The 15,340-nt window shown below is 43.0% G+C and overlaps 1 protein-coding gene across 2 annotated transcripts in view; it reads left to right on the forward strand.

The window, feature by feature from the left end:
- The window catches only part of ppp1r14bb (protein phosphatase 1, regulatory (inhibitor) subunit 14Bb), a 35,717-nt gene that overhangs the window by 14,544 nt on the left and 5,833 nt on the right, over positions 1-15,340 (forward strand). For both annotated transcript variants that reach the window (XR_013965958.1, XM_080791974.1), the window contains exon 2: positions 14,799-14,882. Coding sequence is in view for 1 of the 2 variants with exons in the window: in XM_080791974.1 (XP_080648100.1) it covers positions 14,799-14,882 (84 nt within the window). In the remaining variant the exon portion in view is untranslated. The remainder of the gene's footprint in view (positions 1-14,798; positions 14,883-15,340) is intronic.

Raw genomic sequence — 15,340 nt, forward strand, 5'->3', positions numbered from 1 at the left:
AAGACGTCAGGAGAAGATTTACAAGACCATGCATGTGTCCGTGGCATTGAGCTGTAAAAGACTATTCATACTCCAGATTTAGGTGAAGAGGTGGCCACCTTTTCGGGGTTCCACCTCTTCACCAAAATGGTGGTTTTGATGGCGCCGTTCATAGTTTATCACCGTGCTCAAACTGCTCATGGACGTGCTAACCTCCGACACTACATTTGTCCATTGTTTCCCCTCTGCTTTCTCTCTACTGCCTATCTGCCTCTATTCTTTTCCTTTCTGGTCTTTCTCTGTTCCTTTCCTATTGTATATAGTCTCTCTTTCTGTCGCTGTCTCTATTATTTCATTCCATTGTTCTCACGTTCTCCCGCTGCTCTGTTCCGGGAGTTTGTTTGTTTGTTTGTTTGTTTTTACGTTGGGAGCTCAGCTTGCAAAACCAACTCCTAGACCAATCATATTGCCCGGAGCGAGTCTTGGTGACGACTATTTCGGTGGTTAGTAAATACAGAGAGAAGGGCTGGGGAGACTGGAGGTTTTCTCTTCACCGCGGCTCAGTGACGTCATGTTGTAGTTTTCTGTGATGGCGGTGGTCACCTCATCACCGAAAACTGGACTATGAATTGGCCTTTAGTCTGACCGGTTTTGTTTTGTTTTGTTTAGCTTAGTTTTGTTTCCAAACCTAAAATTGTTTCAAACCAAAAGATGCAGTATTTCCACACATAATGGGGGAAATATGAATACATGAATCATAATCAATCAAGGCGAAGGTGATACCGTGATTTGAAGTTCCCGAAACCTTTCAGGTCGAGACCCAAAAGAGAGATTAGACGTTTGCCCGTACCCCAAGCTGGTGAAGGGACTCACCGCTCACCCAAACACATCTCTCTGTTTTTACTAAAACTACAACATGACATCACTCAGTGGTGGTAAGTGACTCACCGCTCACTCACCCTAACACATCTCTCTGTTTTACTAACGACCGATTCATACTGGAGTATGAATAGGCCTTTAAGGTGACAGGGAAGGCGACAGCTAGAGGATTAACCGTGAGGATCCCAGTGATTGATGTAAAGCTAAGTGTTTAACCGAGCAGGTGGAGATTAAAGACTATGTGTCTCTATGTAGACTGAGGGAAAGGTGGCTGGCTGGCTGACTGGCTGACTGGCTGGCTGGCTGATAGGTTAAATAAGGTGACATGGCATTTTTATATACTGTAAGTTGTGTCAGCAGATTCAGTGGATAATCGTAATGTCTTTGTCTCTTTCACATGCGCACGCACACACACACACACACACACTTTTTCCACACACCAGGCTTTTCACACACACATTATTATTATTATCTCCATTCACTGGATCAAAACACACTGCTTTACAATCACTAATTTGAAAGACTGTCCAGTGTCCACTGACTTTTAGACAGACTGTTTACAGAACAGGTTTAATGACACGACACTGTCATAAGCTGGTACAGTATGTGGACTTTATGTCTGCTATAAGATTACAATAAAGCTGGTTCTCAAACAGTTCATGTGAACACTGTCTGAAACAGTCTCAGAGTTACAGACCCGCAAATGTCCAGGAACCCAGAGGGTTGCATATATACGCCCACACACTTTTAGTGGACATCTGTAGCTCAGTGATCAGACGTCATTGAACCATTTGAGCTTTACTTTAGACGTGGGCTATAATTCATATGTGTGTTACTTTCGTGACTGTAGTTTCATGTACCGGTTCCTTTTTTACACACACACACACACACACACACACACACACACACACACACACACACACACACAGCGTCACTCAGTCAGTACCGTCAAACTGGTTTGAGTGCAGGTGTACATTTTCCGGTTTATGTTTTAATAGGACTCTAAAGACTGTAACAACACTGTAACCCAACCCTCCTGCGTATGCAAACAACTCAGTCTCTACTTACTACCATATTCGAACTTCTTGTGTTTTAGTTTTTGTGTCACCACAAAAGTAGCAGACCCGCAAGCTCGAAACGTGGTGCGAAACGCTGCGTCCTGTAGCCTAGTTTGTAGATCTGCCACTTTGTCATGCTTTGACATTTTGAATGTTGAAAAGAAGTGAGACGCCAGCGGTCTCGGTCAGCCGCGGTGGGTTTCCGATTTAGCTCAGCATAAAAGTATAATCCCTTCTATAATCCTTTTTTAATAACCCAGTTGTTATTATACAAGATATTCTGTTAATAACCCCCGTTCTTATTATAGAAGATTACTTTTAATCTGTGTTCTTAAATTAAACCACAACAGGACATGTTGGATGAATTGAACACAGAGTCGGACATCAGTGCCTGAGAACATTCCAATCCCATCCCATAGTTACTGTCCAATGAGGATGCTAATATACCAGAAATAACATAAAGAAGTGATAGTTTTATACTTTTGATACTTCTAAGTATAATTTAATGACATGAGTATGATTTTTAATACAGAACTTTGACTTACTTGCAACACGGTATTTGTTTTACACTTTTTACTTAAACCAAAGTCATGAGTGCTGCAAATAGGATCTGTAATGCTGGGTCCAAATAGGATCTGTAATGCTGGGTCCAAATAGGATCTGTAATGCTGGGTCCAAATAGGATCTGTAATGCTGGGTCCAAATAGGATCTGTAATGCTGGGTCCAAATGCCACCCGATAGATCTCTGGAATAGGGATGGGACGATAAACTATCTCTTTCATACACTAGGGATGCATTATCTTTTGTTGAGCTGCAAATTCAGCACCACTTAAATCCTCTAGTTGATAAAACAGACCTGTAAAGAGTGCATTTGGTACGCTGATCGATTCGCCAAAAATAGCGGATCTACAAGCTAGCTTGTAGATCAGCTATTTTTGGTGAATTCCCCCCACCCCCACCCAACTCAACAACAAACAAATCATTATCAAACCAGCAGACAAAGGCTCCTGCATAGTCATTATGGATAGACATCAATACCTTTTAGAAGGTGAGAGACAGCTCAACAATCAGGACCATTATAGGCAATTAGACCAACCCATTTACATGCAGACAGCTACGAAGGCCATAGCCATCATAAACAGTCTTAAGGACAAAAGGCACATAAACGCCAAACAACACCAATACTTAATAGGACAGGATAGCCCACGGGCTAGGATATTTTATCTTTTACCAAAAATACACAAAAGCCCGGATTCATGGACAATACCATATGAAATTCCACCCGGGAGACCAATTGTGTCGGACTGTGGCAGCGAGACGTATCAGACAGCAGAGTTTATTGAATATTTCCTGAACCCACTGTCGATAAAACACCCCAGTTTTATAAAAGACACTTACGATTTTGTGGACAAAATTAAAGCTATTAAAGTAGGAAAGGAGGCCCTTCTATTTTCAATAGATATAGACAGCCTCTACACAAACATTGAAACAGAATCAGGACTCCAAGCAGTCAGAGAAGTCTTTAGTAAATACCCAGACACAAGTCGACCAGAGGAGGAAATACTCCAATTACTAGACTTAAATCTAACCCAGAATGATTTTTCCTTTAACAACAAATTCTATTTACAAATCAAAGGCACGGCCATGGGAAAGAGATTTGCACCATCTTATGCAAACATTTACATGAGCATATGGGAACAGACCGCACTAGAAAAATGCAGACTTAAACCGACACATTACTATAGATTTCTAGATGATATATTTGGAATATGGGAACATAGCCAAGAAGAATTCCAGGAATTTATTGATGTTTTAAATAGCCATCATAGATCCATAACGATAAAATATGTGACACACACAGAAAGGATTGACTTTCTTGATGTAACAATCTTCAAGGGCCCAAACTTTAACACAAATGGGAAACTAGACTTAAAAGTATTCTTTAAAGAAACAGACACTCACGCCCTATTACACAAAACGTCATTCCACCCGACACACTCCTACACAGGAATAGTCAAATCACAACTACTAAGATTCCATAGGATTTGCACGCAAAGAAGTGATTTCAAAATAGCTTGTAAAACTCTATTTAATGCCCTCAGACTAAGAGGATACACTAGGACCTTCCTCCGGAAAGCCCAAAAAACCTTCTTAGAAATAAAAGTGCGAGATACAGGCCCCAAATTGGCCCTGATAACCAGTTATTCAACACAGAGCACACTAGCCAACAACAGAATAAAAAGGAATTTTGAGAACCGAACAGACGATCTTCTAAAAGATTATAAAATTATATCGGCCTACAGAAAAAATAAAAACCTTAAAGATTATCTAGTACACAGCAAACTAAAAGAAATCAACACACCAGCACGCCAGGGACCAGAATACTTCAAACCCAAACAATTAGTAAAAAATAGAACCACAAAACGCGTCTTGGAGATTAAACAACAAATAACAGCCAGAACCAGCAACTGCATTTATTTAATCACATGTGAAAAATGTGGTTTACAATATGTCGGAGAGACAGGTAAAACAATAGGTACTAGGCTGGGACGACACAGATACAATATTAACAATGCCAAAAAGACAACCACAAGATTGGTGCAACATTTTATGGCGCACGGCATTGGAGCTCTAAAATGCGCTGGACTTCAACACAATCCTAACTGGACAGTAGGACAAAGACGTTTTAATGAAAAACAGTGGATTAAGAACCTCAACACGGATTTTCCTCGAGGCTTAAACATGCCTAAAATTAGATCTTGAACACTAAAAAACTTAAACTCAGGATTAAACTGGAGAAATCTAAAAGTGATTGGATCAGACTTCCTTCGGATACATGGCGAATGCATTTATTCCTTGCATTGTGCCTACACATGTCGCGACCTGCGGTCGCGACATGTGTAGGCACAGTGCACTGAAATCTTTTAATTCCCCCCACTAGAATAGGGATGTGGGGGTTCGTGTGGTTACCAAAAGTGGCATTTTAAGATTCCCTTTTGGAATCATGTGTTAATCAGGGTGTGTATAAATTGACTGACTGACTGATTGCCGTGTGCATTTGTCGTTGGCTGTGAATGACGGTTTAGTGATGGCCTAAAGCCCCTATTCTCGTTGTAATCTGCATGTAATCTCCCCATTCACCCCATTCATTCATCCATTCAAGTGCTACTGTATTCATTGCCAGTCATTTTGAGCGCCACGAGCTTGTAGATCTGAAAAATCGTTGAATATATTCTTTCACAGAGACTTAAAATCTTTGCTTCCGGGGGGTCCCTGGAACAACATATCTTCAAATGAGGGATAACATAATTTTTGGGGTCCTTGACAAGTTGACATGAAATTGTTTGAGAACCACTGATATAGAAAATATTTCCACTGACATGGAAAATATGCTTCACTTACTTTAGTGTGTGTGTGTGTGTGTGTGTGTGTGTGTGTGTGTGTGTGTGTGTGTGTGTGTGTGTGTGTGTGTGTGTGTGTGTGTGTGTGTGTGTGTGTGTGTGTGTGTGTGTGTGTGTGTGTGTGTGTGTGTGTGTGTGTGTGTGTGTGAGATATATCGTATCGTGATACAGTGAATGCACATTTTATGGTTTGCAGTTTTATACGACGTTAAGTTATACTTCTGTAGGTTTCGTTTGCCAAAAATAATACGTATTTTTGTCTAAACCAGTGGTTTTCAGCCAGCGGTCCTTGAGGGGGTTCCAGCTGGTTGGTAACCAAATGGACTCTTATAAATCTTTATCTCTTGAGTATATTGTGGATCCATGATACTGCATGAAAAGGAATGGTGACATTAAAAATAATTCCATATCGCCCACCCCTACTGTACATGCAGTATGTGTAGGTCATGGAGCCTGGAAGCAGCAGCAGCGATAGATAACACACACTGACACACATACACACACGCTTCTATTGTCATCTAATTATAGTGTACGGTACTGTGTGCGTGCCTGCGTGCGCACGTCGTGCACTGCAGTGAGAGGTTGTTTTCTGCCCTGGGCAGACTGCAAGTGATAATTCTTAACCACCAGAAACCAGTCTGTTGTAGCAGCACACACGCACACAGTCTCAGGACACAATAGACAGAAGCCTTGCCACCGCTGGCTGTGGGCAGTGTTGATTTTGACAGCAAATTTAGAGTTTAGTTTTAGTCATAGTCTCTTGAATAGCTTGGAATTTAGTTTTGGTCACATTTTAGTCACCTGGAATGTTTTAGTGTTAGTCTAGTTTTAGCCGTCATCACAAATGTGATGAGGTTAGTGGATATGGCTGAATTTAGGCCAAGGAGTGTTTTTCGTGCAAAAGTAATACTTGGAATGGATTCAGAATCATGAAAACCCCCTAGTTTAACATGTCACATGCTGCTTGAACTATGATGAAAGTTTGCCTTATATTGGTTGTCTATGGTGTGATTTTCGTGATATTTACGGCAGAGCAGACCTCTCATTCTGTGGAGTGAATAGAAAAAAAACACAAATAAAAAGTATGTCATGATATCACAGGTTAATCTCTATTCCTTGAACTTTTGGGCCTGTGGCAGTTTTCTGAAAAACCTGTTTCTTATGTCGGTGGTTCTCAAACTATTTCATGTCAAGGACCCCAAATGATATGTAATCGGCCTGCCGACCCCCATCTCATAATATGTTGTTTCAGGGACCTCCAAGAAGCAAAGATTCATTCCTACTCACGCCTATGGTCATGAAGTGTGGGTCATGTCCGAAAGAATAAGGTCGCAGATACAAGCAGCCAAAATATTGGCTGGCATCTCCCTTAGAGATGGGGTGAGAAGTCACCCGAGAGAGAGTAGAGTTGAGTAGAGTCACGTTGCTCCTTGACTTGGAAAGGAGCCACCTAAGGTCGCTCGGGCATCTAATTTAGTACGGATGTCTCTCGACTCCGAGCGTCTCCCTAGGGAGGCCCTCGATGCACGTCCCACTGGAAGGAGACCCCCGGGGCAGACCAGGGACCAGATGGGAGGATCACATCTCCTCACTGGCCTTGGAACGCATCGGGATCCCCCAGGAGGAAGTTACTGAGTTGCTAAGACTGTGAATCTCTGCTGGAACTGTTTCCCCCGTGACCCGATTGCGGATCGAAGATGGGCGATCCATGTCACAATTAAAGCCACAATTTATAGTTTGAAGTTCAACAGTGTCACTGCTGGAGTAGTTATTTAGCTACTCTCTCCACCTGTGAGAGAGAGAGAGAGAGTCCAACACCATCCCTTCTTTATTATAAAAAGTACAAAAGTAGTGAAAATAGCAGATCTACAAGCTCACAATGAGTCACATCCCTGGGCGTTGTGAGCTTGTAGATTGGCTATTTGCAGCACCTTTGTGTGACACTTGTATAATACACTACAGTACAGTAGTGAACTAAGACATATTTTCATGTCAATTCGAACAATCACATTTAGTGTGTGTGCGCTGTGCGGATCATGGTCTTCCTGCTATGAGGAAATGCATCCAAAACACACACACGCTCTCTCTCTTATGACAGGCTATACTTTAAGTACTGTACATTGCATTGATTATTGACTGCAGTGGTTTGTTGGAGCCGGTCCACGTTTTCATTACAACCGGCCAGTCATCACTTATCTTAATTACACACACGCGCACGCGTGCACACATTTCCCATGGATATTAGTTCCTCCCCTCCCCCATGATCTCATGAGGTCATGTGACCAGGCAGGAAGTGGATGCTCTGGAATGTTAACTCCTTCACGTCCAGAGGGTCTACGAGACCCCCCCCCACAAACACACACACACACACACACACACACACTGTAAACGCCTGTTTCTGATAGTTCTGTTCAGATAATTTGCATAGTGCTTTTTGTTTACAAATCGTCAAACAGAAAACGAATGTAAAAACAGGGCTGTCAAAGTCCAATAGCCGTTCTACAAGCTATAGCCGATCTTTCAAGCTCACATCGCTGCGATGCGTTGTGATCTTGTAGATCTCCGGAGAGCGACACCTGCACAGCACAGCACAGCACAGCACACAACCAAACATAAAACTGACTTGTCTTTTTCTGACTGGATCTCTTCTCCACTAGTCCACGAGTTAGTGTTGAGCAAGACACTGAACCCCTAATTGCTCCTGATGTGCTTGTTGGTGCCTTGCATGGTTTCCGCTGCAGTGTTGTGTGTCTCTGAATGGGTGAATGTAATGCACAATCCTTGGATAAAGGAGCTATATAAATGCACCATTTACCATTTACCCTCCCTAACATTTAGTTCTACTGGATCTCTTCTCCACTAGTCCCTCCCTAACACTTATCATTATCAATATATTTAGTCGACAAAAGTAACACTGCCTCAGTGTCAATTTGTGTACAAATAATGTAATTGGATATATAATATATATATGGATATATAATATGGATTAGGATCTAATGTGTATATGGGTTCATTTGGTTATGGATTAGGATGTTATGTACAGGTCAATTTGGTTATAGCCTCGGAAACCCAGACGTTATTATTTCCAGGGTGAAAAAAAAAGTATGGGGCCGAGTCCACTTCAATATGGCATACAGTAGCGCAAACGTTCTCTGCTGATTTCTGATCGTCTGCACCTTTGTTAAATTGACGCAAATATGCACACACGTACACACACACTCCTCTCTCTCTCTGTCGCTCTTAATTAATTAGTCTCATGTCGCGCAGCTGCGTCTAGATTCTCCCAGCGGATCCTGCCGGGAGCTGCCTATGCCATAGAAAGCATAGGTGGACCCCAGGCTACTCTCACCTACTCTCACCTATGGTGATGAAGTGTGGGTCATGACCGAAAGAATAAGGTCGCGAATACAAGCGGCCAAAATGAGTTTTCTTCGACGGGTGGCTGACATCTCCCTTAGAGATAGGGTGAGAAGTTCAGTCACACGAGAGAGACTTGGAGTAGAACCGCTGCTCCTTCGCCTGGAAAGGAGCCAGCTGAGGTGGTTCGGGCATCTGGTTAGGATGCCTCTCGGGCGCCTCCCTAGGGAGGTCCTCGAGGCATGTCCCACTGGGAGGAGACCCCGGGGCAGACCAAGGCGCAGTTGGAGGAAACACATCGACTCACTGGCCTTGGAACGTCTCGGAATCCCCCAGGATAAGCTGTTGAAGATGGATGGATGGATGGATGGACCCCAGGCTAATTTGGTTATGGATTAGATCTAATGTACGGGACAACGGGTCCACTTGGTTATGGATTAGGATCTACGGTTCCATTTGGTTATGGATTAGGATCTAATGTGTATACGGGTCCATTTGGTTATGGATCAGATGTGATTGTGAAAGAAAAACACATTAGGAAATGTGTTTGACGCAATCTATGGTTGTTTTACCTAAAACGTGTGTGTGTGCATGTCTAACCCATCTCTATCTCTCCATCTCCTATCTCTCTCTCTCCCTCCCTCATACACTCTCTCTCTCGCGCGCGCATGCACACACACACACACACACACACACACACACACACACACACACACACACACACACACACACTCTTTACATAAGAGGTTTGTGGAGGAATTCAGTTACAAGAGAGAGCGAGCGAGCGAGAGAGATCAGATAGAAAGACAAGACGGATACTTTGAGAAAGGAGGAGGGTCTTGACTCAGTGTTTTTCCGTTTATATCAACAAGCCTGTTTGATCATGTCGTGTTTGCATGAGGCATTTTCATCTGTTGGTCATGCATTTATCTGTTGGCCAAGCATTTCCATCTGTTTATCAAGCATTTTCATCTGTTGGTCATGCATTTATCTGTTGGCCAAGCATTTCCATCTGTTCATCAAGCATTTTCATCTGTTGGTCAAGCATTTTAAATTCAAGGACCCCCAAAGTGCTACATTAATTGACCTTATTAATCATAATCATGAGGACTAATGAAAGCCTGGGTATCGAGGCTACTGCAAGGTTAATATCAACGGGGGACCGCACAATGCATCATATTTGAAAACAACGTTTAACCGTCCAGGACGGGAACCTCTTTTGATGTTTTAAGCATTATGTAATATGTAGGCATATACTTTAGGTGTTGAGAAATAGCAGATCTACTGTACAAGCAGATCTGCTATTTTTTGAAAAAGTGGTGCAAATCTTTGAATACTGTATATGTTTTTACAGCGGACATTTTTAACTCAAATCTTTGCTTCTAGGGCGTCCCTGGAACAACATAATTTCAGATCGGAGTCGGCGGCCAATTTCATATAACTTTTGAGGGTCCTTGACATGAAATATGTCTGATATTTACTGATATAGAAACATAGGTTTTTCAGAAAACTGTCATGATTTAGAAGACATTGTTGAATCTGATGTCAGTCTTAAATGGGTTAACTAAGTAAGGAACAGCTGTGTGCTTTGAATCCGTGTGAAGACACTGTGTGCAAGGGAGGGACCCCCCAAAAGCAGCGTTTATTTTTTCCTTCCAGATTTGTCAAAATTGTTGTTCGAAAATAGCCGATCTACAAGCTCGCAATGCGTCACATAGCGACATGTCGTTGGCTTGTGGATTGTACATTTTTGAATAGCTGAAAAATAAAATGCCTATATAGGGCTTTAACAATGATGCGGGGGACTGGCCTGGGACCACCCCCCTTAAGGACCCCTCGGGGGTCTATGGCGGGCAGGCGGAACGATCAATCGATTCCGGGTTGCGCGATCGATCGATCAATCGATGGATGGATCGGAGTCGATAAAGCCTAGCTCGGATTCCAAAGCTGGACAATAAACATCTCCTGGTATCCCAAAGGAAGCCTTTGAAACATAAAACCAGTGAGTACATGTACTTTAAGTACTGTACAGTTTGAGTGTTTCCAATACTTTTACTTGATCTACTCCACTGCATCTCAGAGGGCTATATTGTACTTTTACTCCACTATTTGGAAACTTTAGTTACTAAGTTTGTAGATTTGAATTATTGTTACAAAACATATGGCAATTTTAAAATAGCCGATCTACAAGCTCACGATGTGATCTTGTTTATAAACTCATGGACTGGTTCAATGAAATATGTGTGTGTGTGTGTGTGTGTGTGTGTGTGTGTGTGTGTGTGTGTGTGTGTGTGTGTGTGTGTGTGTGTGCGTGTCTCTCTCTCTCTCTCATAACAAAATGCAGTAGCTGGGAGGGAAATCGTAAAAGCTTTTAATTTTTGGCATGGTGTTATGGGTATGGGCATGGCAGGTTTTCAAAAAACTTTGCAAACGGGTTTGTGTGTGTGTGTGTGTGTGTGACTCATTCACATTCACGGCGGCGGATTGAGTGCATCGGTAAGCCTGGGATCGTTAAACTATTTAGGAAAGTGTTGTTTTTTTAATCAGTTTGTTCTCAATGTGTGTGTGTGTGTGTGTGTGTGTGTGTGTGTGTGTGTGTGTGTGTGTTTCCTAATGTTGTTTAAAACCAGTGGTCCTCAAACATTGTCATGTCAAGGTCTCAAGGACCCCCAAATGATTCAATGAATGTCCACAGACACCCAGCTTCAAATACTTCAATAGTCAGAGACTCCTTCATACAGGATGTGTTGTTAAAATGTTTTTTTCTTTTTTACAGTTGTGAGCATGTAGAATGGTTATTTTAAAATGGCCCCTGTGTGGCTTGGATGACGTGTGTGTGTGTGTGTGTGTGTGTGTGTGTGTGTGTGTGTGTGTGTGTGTGTGTGTGTGTGTGTGTGTGTGTGTGTGTGTGTGTGTGTGTGTGTGTGTGTGTGTGTGTGTGTGTGTGTGTGTGTGGCACTGCCTCAGTACCATTCTGTATGGCAGCTGTAGCCTGGGAAAAGATCATACGCCACACGCACATACAAAAACACACACCCATACTGTCACATCTCATTCTATTCTACTATGCAGCTTCCAGACAATCAATCTCTCTCTCTCTCTCTCTCTCTCTCTCTGTGCCTGCCTGCCTGCCTAGTGTGTAATTCATTTCAGTATCATAATTGTTCCAGTCTATTACAGTTCATTCACTCTCAGCTCATTTATTTCACCTGGCAGTGAACGTTGTGTATGAGATCCTGCTTTGAAGGTTTCTCTCTCTCTCTCTCTCTCTCTCTCTCTCTCTCTCTCTCTCTCTCTCTCTCTCTCTCTCTCTCTCTGTGCCTGCCTGCCTAGTGTGTAATTCATTTCAGTATCATAATTGTTCCAGTCTATTACAGTTCATTCACTCTCAGCTCATTTATTTCACCTGGCAGTGAACGTTGTGTATGAGATCCTGCTTTGAAGGTTTTTAGGTCACATACAGTATCTTGTTATGCATGTGCAAAAACGTTACTTTAGGCATTAAGTTACCATACCATAAGGCCAAAGTTACCATACCAGCATTAACCCAACAATAACCCTACCGCCAATGTTACCATACCAGCATTAACCCAACAATAACCCTACCGCCAATGTTACCATACCAGCATTAACCAAACAATAACCCTACTGCCAATGTTACCATACCAGCATTAGGTTAACATACCATAATGGCAAGGTTGCCATAGCAGTCTACATGTGTACCCTCTCAGACACACTGTGGTAACATTTGTGACTGTAAAAAAAAAGAGAAAATAAGAAAAAGATCTTTGTGTCTTAAGCTTGTCTGCCTGCCGGGCATGTAACCACCCCCCCCCCCCCCCTCTCTCTCTCTGTGTGTGTGTGTGTGTGTGTGTGTGTGTGTGTGTGCGTGTCTCTCTCTCTCTCTCTCATAACAAAATGCAGTAGCTGGGAGGGAAATCGTAAAAAGCTTTACATTTTTGGCATGGTGTTATGGGTATGGGCATGGCAGGTTTTCAAAAAACTTTGCAAACGGGTTTGTGTGTGTGTGTGTGTGTGTGTGTGTGTGTGTGTGTGTGTGTGTGTGTGTGTGTGTGTGTGTCAGATAGTGTAATTTGCGCACACGCACGTGCATGTGTGAGCGCACACGCATGCACAAATGCACACCATTTCAGCAAGCTCAGACTTATTAATGCTTAGCTTACATTTTCTTTTATATCAGTACATTCATGTAGCCTACATTCTCACACTGAGAGAGAGGGAGAAACCCATTAATAATATTTCAATCTGACACACACACACACACACACACACACACACACACACACACACACACACACACACACACACAGTGTTGGCGCATGAATGTGGGAAATGGACCTGTATGTGTGTGTGTTGGGGGGGGGGTGGGGTGCAGTTGGGCAGGTGCAAGAGACAGCTGGTGTGGGTGTCCCCTTAACCGAGGAGAGGGAGAGAGAGACACACAGATTTTCCTACATAATTACAGAGAGAGAACAAAAGAGATACTTCCTATACGATTAGACACGTTATCTATATGGACTCCCACTTCCCTGTGTCGTGTGTGTGTTGTTGTTGTTGTTGTTGTTGTGGTCCCGTGCCTTTTTAATCAGACCCACACACTTAATACATCAAATTTGACTACTGACACAAATGTTACTGACTAAAAAAAAAAAAAAAATTAACCAGTAAAAACCACATTGAGACTGAAGTCTCTTTTACAAGTGTGAACTGGCCAAGACAATAGGCAAAATAAGTGACACAGCTCTGCCAGTAACAAAAAAATACAAAAGCAAAAAACAGGACAGACATACAATGCTCATAAAGACAGTACCCACTACGGAAGAAGCTCAAAGGGAGAACAGGAATGCGACCAATAAGAACTAATAAATAAAAACTAAGCAACGGAAATTGCTAGTTGACTAAAAAAGCAAGCAGACAATTGCTATATGTCAAAGCAGGAGCAATGGTCCATTTGGTTCCATTTATACACTCTCAGAGTTACAGACACAGTAAAGCTTCCATTTGTAAGGCCTCGCCGGGTACTCTTTGAAAGGCGTGTAAAGGCTCCATCAGATCCTGAGGGGGGCATGTGGGCGCTCGATCACAACTGTGCATGTGGCAGTTTGGTTTAAATGGAGGAATGGACACAGCATTTCCTCCTTCCATGCTTCTGTACACGTGGTCCACTGGAACGACACCGCCCCCTGGTATTCAGAGTGAGAAGTGCCACCACCAATGCACCTCCTTCCACTCCTGAGTCCAGACAACAGCGCTGCTGCCCCCTAGTGTCTTGACTCGTGAGGTGGTAGTTTTGGTAGCACTGACTGCTAGGGCAGTGGTTCTCAAACTCTTTTCATGTCAAGGACCCCCAACATGACACTCATTTGCCTGCGGTCGCCCATTTGATTTATATCTCTTGAGACCGCAATGTATATTGTAAAATCAAAGTTAATTTAACTCGGATAGTATAAATGGTTCCATTTGTACACTCTTTGAGTTACAGACAGATAAAGGTCCATTTGGTTCCTAACTATCATTTAGCTGGGAATCCCCTGGAACTCTCTCAAGGACCCCTAGGGGTCCCCGGACCCCACCTTGGGAACCACTGTGCTACGATGACCAGATCCAAACTATTCTTTTGAGGGACAGAAGTATGGGACAAGTGGGACGGGGTTAGCAGCAATATATGCCGTGATGTGATATTTGACCATAGGCCTAATATTTCCTATCATTTTTTGTTCTTAAACCGCTCTGGCTTCTCACATTTTGTTTTAAAATGCACATTTTGGTCATGGGTGGTACACTGACTGTAGCCTAGGGGATATTTCTCATGTTATTTTAGCAGGCTTAAAAACCCATCTGGCAGGAACAGTGACAACGAGAGAGCTTTACAACAGAAAGCCAACGGTTAGGGGACTAACTATTAGGGCATCACACTGATGCCTGCCAGTCACAATGTAGGACAGCTATAAGGTCTTAATTTGTGGGATGCCTGGAAAGACTTGGAAATGAGGGACTGTCCCACGCAAAGGGGGGCATATTACTGAGTGACTGCATAGCAGTTTTACTAGAGTATTCAAAAGTACAAATTGTACATTCTTTTTTTCCCTTTGTGTTAAACAGGAGGAGGCCATTCCTGAGCTGGAGATAGATGTAGATGAACTGCTGGACATGCCCAGTGATCTTGACCGGGCAGCCAGGGTCAAGGTGAGATGCACACACGCACACATACATGCACACACACACACGCATGCACATACGCACGCACGCACACACCGCTGGACATGCCCAGTGATCTGGACCGGGCAGCCAGGGTCAAGGAGAGATGAACGCACGCACATGCACGTACTGTACACACAGGCGCGGAAAAAGTACCCACATTTTGTGATTCAGTAATTATGTATTTCCTATTAATTTAAGCCGACACGCTCTCTTCTTATAACCGTTGTGACTCAGTCACTGGAACCAAGGACGTGTGTTTTCAATTATAGTCTTAACATGGCCAGTGGTGTCATGCTCGTAGAACGCAGTACCACACCGTGGTACCAAAAATAATTGTGACGTGCACGCGCAGGTACGGAACAGAACGGTGCACGTGCGTGCACGCTATCCTAGAACACGTCCCCCTACATTCAAAAGAAGACGCACCTAACCTCGCCTCACCA

This window comes from Protomyctophum bolini, assembly GCF_963924005.1.
Source record: "Protomyctophum bolini genome assembly, chromosome: 20".
Taxonomy (NCBI): Eukaryota; Metazoa; Chordata; class Actinopteri; order Myctophiformes; family Myctophidae; genus Protomyctophum; species Protomyctophum bolini.